We start from the raw sequence: 10,531 nt of genomic DNA, 5'->3' as shown, positions 1-10,531 counted from the left end.
GAATTCCAGGCGACCCCACATGGGGTCCCAACTCCAAGGTTGAAAAACACTGCATTAACCCTTTCATGCATACTGGTCACTCCAGTGGATTGTTCTTCTCCAGCTGTTCTCTTGTATATTCATGGGTTTGGTTGTTTTAGTTCCATATCAGCCAACACAGTGGACACTTATGCATCATCACATACACTGACATTCATACAGTTATTATAACTTTGTTGTTCTTGATAAGGCAAATTTATTCGTATAGTACAATTCATCCACATGCTTTACAAAAATGGAAAAGAGACAGGTTAAAAACATACAATTACAATTAAAACATAATCAATAAACATAAATAACAGTCAATTAAGATAAAGTAAAAGAGAGGAGTGCAGATAAAACACTTACAGTTCTTATATAAACCTGATCTGTGGTAACATGTTGAATCTAAATCAAGTGCTAGTTGTTATTAGACTTTAATTAAACGTTTCTTGATCAAAAAGTGTTTTTTTTTTTCATATTATCTCCATAAAATGAGTAATAACTCGTATTAGAGTATGATCAAATGTGAGAAAACATCAGATTAGCTGCATTAAAAAATGTTTTTATTTCATAGTTTTCACACAGTTTATCATTTTATGTTATTACATTTTAAATACATGGTTCTTTGCTTCAAAAATTAAATGTATGGTGTCCAGCTGAGTGGACATTTTTGAAACTCCATAAAAAATAGGTTCATTAAAAAAAAATTCAATCGCTGTTTTTGTTTTTTTTTTTTTCATGTCTAAAGAGGAATAAAAACAGTCAGGAAAAAATCTTGACTAAGGTTCTCATAATTCATGCATGAAAGGGTTAACTATGGTGGCCCAGAGGTGCAACAGCCCAAAAAATTTTCCATTATAAGAAAAAAAAGAGAACAGCCCAAAAAAGTACCCACTATAAGAAAAAAAAGAGAACAGCCCAAAAAGGTATCCACTATAAGAAAAAAAAAAGAGAACAGCCCAAAAAATTTTCCATGATAAGAAAAAAAAGAGAACAGCCCAAAAAAGTACCCACTATAAGAAAAAAAAGAGAACGGCCCAAAAAATTATCCATTATAAGAAAAAAAAGAGAACAGCCCAAAAAAGTATCCACTATAAGAAAAAAAAAGAGAACAGCCCAAAAAAATTTCCACTATAAAAAAAAAAGAGAACAGCCCAAAAAAGTAGCCACTATAAGGAAAAAAAAACAAAAACAAAAACCATCATCCACCTTTCAATTAAGGGGGCACTGTTTACCCGAAAGGTCTCTTGCTTTAAAATTTAGGCCACCACAAAAAATAAAAGCATAAGCTGAAAATTTTTGAGGCCTTCAGCTAATGTGGCTAATGCTAACAAAGTAACCTACCAGAAGCGGAGGCTGGTGCGCTAAAAATAAAGTTATTTAAAAATAGTGGATAATTTTTTGGGCTGTTCTCTTTTTTTTCTTATAGTGGATTATTTTTTGGGCTGTTCTCTTTTTTTCTTATAGTGGCTAATTTTTTTGGGCTGTTGTCTTTTTTTCTTGTAGTGGATACTTTTATGGGCTGTTGTCTTTTTTTCTTATAGTGGCTAATTTTTTTGGGCTGTTGTCTTTTTTTCTTATAGTGGATACTTTTATGGGCTGTTCTCTTTTTTTTCTTATAGTAGCTAATTTTTTGGGCTGTTCTCTTTTTTTTCTTATAGTGGATACTTTTTTGGGGGCTGTTCTCTTTTTTTTTCTTATAGTGGATAATTTTTTGGGCTGTTCTCTTTTTTTTCTTATAGTGGATTATTTTTTGGGCTGTTCTCTTTTTTTCTTATAGTGGCTAATTTTTTTGGGCTGTTGTCTTTTTTCTTGTAGTGGATACTTTTATGGGCTGTTGTCTTTTTTTCTTATAGTGGCTAATTTTTTTGGGCTGTTGTCTTTTTTTCTTATAGTGGATACTTTTATGGGCTGTTCTCTTTTTTTCTTATAGTAGCTAATTTTTTGGGCTGTTCTCTTTTTTTTCTTATAGTGGATACTTTTTTGGGGGCTGTTCTCTTTTTTTTTTCTTATAGTGGATAATTTTTTGGGCTGTTCTCTTTTTTTTCTTATAGTGGATTATTTTTTGGGCTGTTCTCTTTTTTTCTTATAGTGGCTAATTTTTTTGGGCTGTTGTCTTTTTTTCTTGTAGTGGATACTTTTATGGGCTGTTGTCTTTTTTTTCTTATAGTGGCTAATTTTTTTGGGCTGTTGTCTTTTTTTCTTATAGTGGATACTTTTATGGGCTGTTCTCTTTTTTTCTTATAGTAGCTAATTTTTTGGGCTGTTCTCTTTTTTTTCTTATAGTGGATACTTTTTTGGGGGCTGTTCTCTTTTTTTTTTCTTATAGTGGATAATTTTTTGGGCTGTTCTCTTTTTTTTCTTATAGTGGATACTTTTTTGGACTGTTCTGGGCCACCGTAGTTAACATGTAAAAAAAAAAAAAAAAAAAAAAAAAAAAATGTTCTTTTATTTAGAGAATAACCAAGTTCAACGTGTGTCAGTGAACGCAGCACGCGGATATACGTGACGTCTCGCGGTAGTAAACAATCCTCAGCTGACGTGGAGCAGGAGCCGTTGGACCTGGATCCGGACTGGTTTCACTGGACCCGGACCAGTTTTACTGCCTTACACAACAGCTCCTTCTTCTGTCTCCGTTCATTGTTGGAATAAACTCAATAAATGCGTCGGTGAAGTTTAAGCTGATCTAAAAAACTGCGGCTCCTTCTGTAACTTTCGAGGTAAGATGGCGGCGGCGGAGGAGGCCAGCAGGCCGTTCGCCGGTCTGTCCGACGTCTCCATCTCCGAGGACATCCCGGTGGAGGGGGACATCTCCGTACCCGTGGGCTCCTCCAGGCGGGACGAGGAGTTCTCTACCCTGGACGAGCCGGTGAAGGAGACCATCCTGCGGGACCTGCGGGCGGTCGGGAATAAGTTCATCCACGTCCTGTACCCGAAGCGGAGCTCGGCGCTGCTGCGGGACTGGGACCTGTGGGGCCCGCTGCTGCTGTGCGTGACCCTGGCCCTCCTGCTGCAGGGCGGAGCGGCCGACAACGACGACCAGGGAGGCCCGCAGTTCGCAGAGGTACCTCAGCCGGCAGCATGGAGCTCAGCAGGGGTGTCAAACATACGGTCCGCGGCCAAAACCGGGACGCAAAAGGGTCCAGTCAGGCCCGTGGAGTGAATGTGTTGGTTTGAATCAGACATGTTAGTAGTTACAGTCCATAGAGCAGGGGCGTCAAACTCATTTTAGTTCACGGGCCAGATTCAGTCAAGTTTGATCTGAAGTGGGCCAAACCAGTTAAATAATAACATAATAATATATAAATAATGTCAACTCCAAACTTTTCTCCATGTTTTAGACCAGGGGTGTCACACACATTTTGGTTCAGGGGCCACATTCAGCCCACTTCAATCTCAAGCGGGCCAAACCAATAAAATAAAAGCATAAAAACCTATAAATAATGACAACTCAAAAAACTTCAGTGCAAAAAATAACTTAAATAACTTAAAATCTGAATTTTTTTTTACATTTTACAAACTATCCAAAACAAAAAAGATGTGAATAATCAAAAAAAAAAAATAAAAAGAAATTTCTGAAGAAAAATAAGCACAATTTTATCAATATTCTCCCTCAACTTATGATTTATACATGTGCATTTACAGATCAGCTCTACCAAGGCACAAAACATTTGTTAAAATTGCACTTTTTTTCTTTAGATATTTCAGGTTGTTCGTATTTGTTCCGTTTATTGACATTTTATTGTTAAAGGATATCAGAATTTAATCTTCTTGCAATAAATCAAAGAGAAAAAATTGGTGTTGCCATTATTTATAGGAATAATGTCATATAAATATATATATATATATATATATATATACATATATATATATACATTATTTATTTATTTATTTATTTATACTGTAAATTCCAGACTATAAGCCGCTACGTTTTTTCCCACGCTTTAAACACTGCGGCTTATACTCCGACACAGCTTATACGACGATTTTCCCTTTTTGCCTGCCACACCCCAGGGGAGAATCTGTCTATTGTTACCAGGTATGCAGGAATGGATAACATTAACAACTTAACCTTTATAAAGTTAATATTAACACACACAAAAGGGGAACTTTTAAGGAAAAATAATAAACTTTCAAATGTTAATATTGTTTCACAAATATACAAAACACAACTCTGAATGAAAACACCCAATAAAGCTCTCCAGAGACCATCATAAATTTAAAGCATCTCAGAATTAATGCGCACGTCATGCGTAATGTTAAATGAAAATGATATTACAACAGACGTAATTACTTGTTTTTAATCTTTATATTTTAAAAATAAATTAAAAGTCCTACACTAACGAAAAACAAAAACTTGTTCACTTTCAAGTGTCTTTCAAGTCATTTCAAGTCCGTGAATCCACAGCCGGTGCAAAAGCAAGTCAATCTCGTATTGGCACGAATCCAAAGGAAACCCCGATAAGTCCACCGACAAAAAAGAAAGAGAAAATGCGCTTTTATTACTATCCTTTTATTGCCTCGTTTTTTGTCTTTTGTTTTTTAATCATCATATTAACAACGAATCAACCTATAGATATGACAGCAAGCTCACACATATCATACCCATTTACGTGCAGGGAATAATTTCATTTGAACTCAAAGAAAACCTTTATCCAATTACCGGCTCGAGGTGCGCCACGGCTCCAGGTGCTGGTGGTGCCGCACGAGGTGCCGCGGCACAGTAAATATAGCAATAAAGCAGTAAATATAGCAATAAGTTAATCCACATGATAACAGCCCAAAACTACACTATGGTCGATCGAGGAGATTCAGTCTTTGGTGGCCGATGTAAAAATTCAGACGAGACAACACGTAATGAGCGAGTTTTCAGCAACTCTCTGAGCAGACGACTCGGAAATAACGCGCTGCATCGCTATGACGTCCAGGTACTGTAAAGTCAGTAGTATCCTGTAATGGAAACGGTCTCCAGGAATACCGAGTCAAGCCGAGTTTAGCTGGTTCCACGTAGTGGAAACGTGGCATTACAGATCACAGTGGATCTACAAATACACAAAACATTGAGTAACAGGCAGAATATTGTTAAAATTGTACTTACTTCTCTTAAGACATTTCAGGTTGTTCATATTTGTTGAGGTTATTCACATTTTTTGCAAAATTATACTTTGTTTTAGTGTAAATACATGAAAATATTTACTAGGGATGCACCGATACCACTTTTTTCCAGACCGAGTACAAGTACTTACATTTCAGTACTTGCCGATACCGAGTACCGATATGAGTACTTAATAATCCCATTCCAGTTCTCAGTTCCTTTTGTAAATGTGCTTTATTGTCGTTGTCATTAGTCTGACTGGAACAAAGTGCTGCTACTGACATTTAATGTGTTGGAATGAGCGTTTCTCAATTAATCCACCAGGGGGTGCAGTGCTGAATTAACCATACTGGACAAATACCATAAAGAAGAGTAAAGTTTTTTGAGAAGAAGAAGAAAATCAGTAACAACAAACATGGAGACAACAGAGGTAACACTAATGTGATACTAATATTGCAGCGTTTTCACTGGTAAGGTTTAAAAGTGCAGCTTCAGCAGGAAGAGAAAAGAAAAATGAGTGATAAGTTTTGTTTTCATTTCCACTGGTGGCGGTCCACACCGCTCCGTACCCCTCTCCGTCTGGGTACGCATCCACCAGCACCTGGAAAACAGATGGAATGTACGCAGAGGACGGACAGAACGCTGCGTCCGTATCTGTCTGTGTCTGTAACATTACTTGCAGTCAGCGTTACTTATATCACCGTCATTTATTTAGAAAAATCTCCACACTCTTCACACTCCCCACACATTATTCCACTGCTGCGTAACTGCTGCACTGAACTGTGAATGTCACACGGCCGTAAGTGGTATCGGTGCAGTTGTATCGGATTACTTTTACGAGTACGAGTACACACACTGAGTATTGGAGCCGATACCTGATACTTGTATCTGAATTGGTGCATCACTAATATTTACATTTACAAAGAGAAAAATTTGAAGTTGTCATTATTTATATGTTATTATGATGGTATTTTACTGAATCCTGCCCACTTGAGATTGGTCTGAATTGGTCGGAACTTGAACTAAAAGGATTGTTAATATTATAGTGTAATTTTTGCATTTCACAAATTCATCCCAAGGGCCGGACTGGACCCTTTGGCGGGCCGGATTTGGCCCCTGGGCCACATGTTTGACACCTGTGCCATAGAGTATAATGAGCATTTATTTAAAAAAAAAAAAAAAAAAGGGTTATAAATGTAAAAACGACACGTGTCTTCACTAACAAGTATAAAGATGCTGGTGCCAGTATTTTACAAGTGTAGAATCAGTATAAAAGTCAGAGTTAACAATTGTAAAAATCACAACATTTCTAGAATCACTTAAACGCAGTAGAAAATTCAAAATTGCTTTCCGTAACATCTCATAATAAGAGTGAACATTATTAAAACAGAACATACCACTAGCACTACAGCTATGATGAAAACCATGTGTAATACAGAATGCATTGTTAAAAGCAACTCTGACCGAATGAGCAGTACAAAGTTTAAAATTAACCCATAAGTAACAGAGATAAATATTTGAGCAAAAAGATTTGTCAGATTTGTCAAAAGTAAAAAAAAAATAAATAAATACCTTGAGATATTAACACTCAAGGGTGTCATTGATTTAGATTTATTTCACAGAGATTTAGAACTAAAACTTCAGAAAAATAGTGTTTACAGTCCAGTTTTATTTCACAAGCAACATAAAACCCAAAATATTCACTTATTTGTCAGATTTTAGGCAAATTCATGTATTCTGTGGCTGAGTTTAAAGTGGGATTTTTCTGTAGAAATCTGACAATTCAAGCATTTCCTGGTTTTCTTTCACCAGTTGATTAACTAGGTCTGACAGACTTTGGCAAAACGTCTTCTTCCTACCATGCACCATGATCATGGAATAATCTTCAAAAACTACTGAAACTACAAATATTCATCTCTGTTAAAATAGCGTATGACTTTCATCACAATTTTTTTTAAGTTGTAAAAGTGAGTGATATCCTAATTATAAAAAAAAGTAAAGTAAAATAAACTTTATTGTCCCCTGGGGGAAATTCATCTTGGGCACAGTGCTACGTATCATTGCTTCACAAGACAAGATAAAAAAACATCATCACATGGACACTTTATAACAATGACAGTTAGTCTGTCATATAAAACAGACATGGACTACATTTGACAATTACAACACAGAACATAAAGAGACGCCTAAAGTGCAGGGAAAGAAAAAAAAAAAGTAGGGAGTGCTAAGTGTTAAAGTGCTGTGTGTTTGTTGCACGTAGCACTTTTTGAAGCGTGTTGCCTCGGACATAAACACACAAACACTTACACTGATTGGTTTAAAACAAACAAACAGAAGCAAAGTAGCACAAGCCCGGGTCACTACAGAGCCGCACCACCGGATCATTAATTATCATTAATCCTTTAGTCTGTCTGTGCTTTTGCACCTGAATCACTTCCCTCTATGTGAACAACTTCGTAGATGACTCCATCATAAACACAGTCCGCTTGTTTACATAACAAACCGAAATGTTACTCTGGTCTTTTCGGGAATTTTGTCGCGAAGTGTATTGTGGGAATTCCACATAGCAGCAGTTTCTCTGTCTCTCCATGAGTGGTGAACCCAAATGTGGCCTTTACCTCGATCCACTGGCTAGACTCATTCTTTAAAACAACCCTAGTGGACTGTATAATTTTTTTTACATTGTAGCGATCTGACTCATTTTTTTTTTTGCTGAAATTGTGAGAAACTGCATTATTATTTTTGTTCTAGGTTAATGTTAAATGCTAAAATATGTCAGTGTGCATTTTTTACTCACTTCGGAGAAGGGTGTTAGTATAGGAATTTTCCATTGTTTACAAAGTGCTGATTTTATTGGCTGGGTCAGAATTTAAAAAATCATGCAAAAATGAACAACTTTTGAATTCTGACCTAAAACAAATTGTGAAAAATAATATAACCTTTTATGACATGAAGTGTAAAGTTTCCATAATATGCTCGCCTGGATACCAGAGGGTTAATTCAGTCCACAGACACTGTGTCTAGTCCCCTGCTTCTCGGTTCGGGTTTCTATTTAATTATTACCTCCGCCAAGGAGGTTATGTTTTTGTCAGGGTTTGTTTGTTTGTTTGTTTGTCTGTCTGTCTGTTTGTTTGTCTGTCCGTTAGTGTGTAACATAACTCAAAAAGTTATGGACAGATTTGGATGAAATTTTCAGGGTTTGTTGGAAATGGGATGAGGAAGAAATTATTAAATTTTGGTGGTGATCGGGGGTGGGGGGGCCCACGGGGGGGGCCACTGATCAGCCTTGGCGGAGGTCTGCGCTCTCCGAGTGCTTCTAGTTTTCTTATTTAACCGACTCAGATGAGTTTGTAGATTTTTGCCGTTAACGGTGGGTTCTTTGCTCCAGGTCTTCGTCATCGTCTGGTTCGGCTCCATCATCATCACCCTGAACTCCAAGCTTCTGGGCGGGACCATCTCCTTCTTCCAGAGCCTGTGTGTGTTGGGTTACTGCATCATGCCCCTGACGGTGGCCATGATTGTGTGTCGGCTGGTCCTGCTCGGCAGCTCGGGGACGGTCAGCTTCGCCGTGCGCCTCATCGTGGTCACGGCGTCCTTCGGCTGGTCCACCTTCGCCTCCACGGCCTTCCTCGCCGACAGCCAGCCGCCGAACCGAAAGGCCCTGGTGGTGTACCCGGTGTTCCTGTTCTACTTTGTGATCGGGTGGATGGTCCTGACGTTCTCGCCGTCACAGTAGAGATGACGCTAAAGACTGGAGTCGAACTGTAAAAGAGACAAACACCAGAATCTGCCTTTGAACGACTACTGACCCCAACGAGAGCGATGAGACTCATGGGACATCAAATAGTCCCTTCCTGTGCTGCAGGCGGATGAATACGTTCATTCCAGAAATGTTTACGCGATGTGTGAATAAGGTCTGAAGGCATGTAAATAGAAATGTTCTATGAATATCGACCGGGGCTGTGATTACTCTCATTCTCACCGTCGAAAAGGAGCAAACCAGTGATTTGTCATCTTTAAAAGTTAATTTATAGTCAGTTACTGCAGCAGTGCATTCATCTATAAATAGAATCTGTGATCTGAATTATCTGATTTATCAGTAAAAACACGACTGAGCCTCGTCAGAGTTGAACTGGGTGACATGTTTCTGCTTGTGGAAACGGAAGGAAACACTAGTTTTATCAAAGTGACTAATAATCTGACAGCATCCATCAGTTTTATTTTATATTAGAGTCTTTACTGAAGTGTAAAAACCCAGTTTGTTTTCTGGGCTGTAAATAACAGTCTGTCTTTAGCTGAAAGAAAGTCTCCCTCTTTATGAAGATAATCAGTCTAGTATAGCTAGTCTAGTTAACCTTCCAGTATCTAGGTGAGCTTATTATGCACACTTTGCACTTCATGTTATAAAAGCTCATTATTTTTCACAATTTTTTTTAGGTCAGAATTAAAAAGTTATTCATTTTTGCAAGACTTTTAAAATTCTGACCCAGCCACTAAAATCAGCACATTGTAAACAATAGAAAATTCCTACACTAACACCCTTCTCCATGTGAGTAAAAAATGCACACTGACACATTTTAGCATCTAATATTTGACCTAGCACAAAAAATATTAATAATTCATAGTAGCCAATGTTGCTGTTAATCACTGACATTTGCCAGGCTGAATAAAAAAAAAAGTAATCCAATTTTTATGTAGCATATTCGGGGAAAAAGGGTTTTTTGCATCAAAAGTGATGGTTTGCTTACATTAAAAACATGGTATTTAAAGGGTTAAAAATATGACCGTTATTATTTGGTATTTTTATTTATGGCTCAAGTTGTTGAAGTACAAAAAATAATGTAAACAAATTCCAAACTTTATGAAAAACGTTTTTACATTTTTACCAGACTTGCACAGATAACGGGGTTAATCAACTGGTTAAAAAAAAAAAAAAAAAAGCATAAAACATTTGGATTGTCAGTTTTCAACATTTCTAAGCAAAAAGGCCACTTTAATCTCAGTCTCAGAAATAAATTAATTTGATGTTTTTCTGCCTGAAATCTGAAAAATAAGTGAATATTTTGGGATTTATGTTGTTTGTGAAACAAAACTGGCCTGTAAAGAATCTAAACAGTATTTTTCTGAAGTTTTAGTCCTAAATCTGTGCGAATAGTTGGTACTCTTTGTTTTTCTGCTAAATAACAGCAGATCAACATTAGAGTTGGTGTTCTTGTTTGTTTCTGTGTGACTTGGATGAAGTTCAGCGATGCATTTTCAGGCCAATCAGATAAATCAGGTCACACATTCAGACTTTGCTTGTTTTGGATGAATTCACTGCTGCTGTTTGTCTGGACAGAGGGTTTATTTGTCGAATGTCGGCTGAAGACGAACCCTTCTGCCTTACAGAACACATGTATGATATGGCTTTAAAAC

The 10,531-nt window shown here is 37.2% G+C and overlaps 1 protein-coding gene across 1 annotated transcript; it reads left to right on the top strand.

The window, feature by feature from the left end:
- Nucleotides 1–2,519: 2,519 nt before the first annotated feature.
- yipf6 (Yip1 domain family, member 6) lies at nucleotides 2,520–9,617 on the top strand. The gene is made up of 2 exons (XM_030126518.1): nucleotides 2,520–3,085; nucleotides 8,505–9,617. Exons 1-2 carry the CDS (start codon nucleotides 2,747–2,749, stop codon nucleotides 8,850–8,852), a joined length of 687 nt encoding a protein of 228 aa, XP_029982378.1. The 5' UTR covers nucleotides 2,520–2,746; the 3' UTR covers nucleotides 8,853–9,617.
- Nucleotides 9,618–10,531: the final 914 nt, after the last annotated feature.

The sequence above is a fragment of the Sphaeramia orbicularis genome, chromosome 22 (genome assembly GCF_902148855.1).
Source record: "Sphaeramia orbicularis chromosome 22, fSphaOr1.1, whole genome shotgun sequence".
NCBI lineage: Eukaryota > Metazoa > Chordata > Actinopteri > Kurtiformes > Apogonidae > Sphaeramia > Sphaeramia orbicularis.
Note: the sequence above shows the minus strand (reverse complement) of the source record. Positions and strands in the feature narration are given on the sequence as shown.

What these genes read in the sequence shown, in the direction of transcription:
- yipf6 (XM_030126518.1), top strand. Translation starts at nt 2,747, where the DNA reads ATGGCGGCGGCGGAGGAGGCCAGCAGGCCGTTCGCCGGTCTGTCCGAC. An exon ending in GAGGCCCGCAGTTCGCAGAG is followed by an intron (nt 3,086 to 8,504) that starts GTACCTCAGCCG and finishes TCTTTGCTCCAG; the next exon opens with GTCTTCGTCATCGTCTGGTT.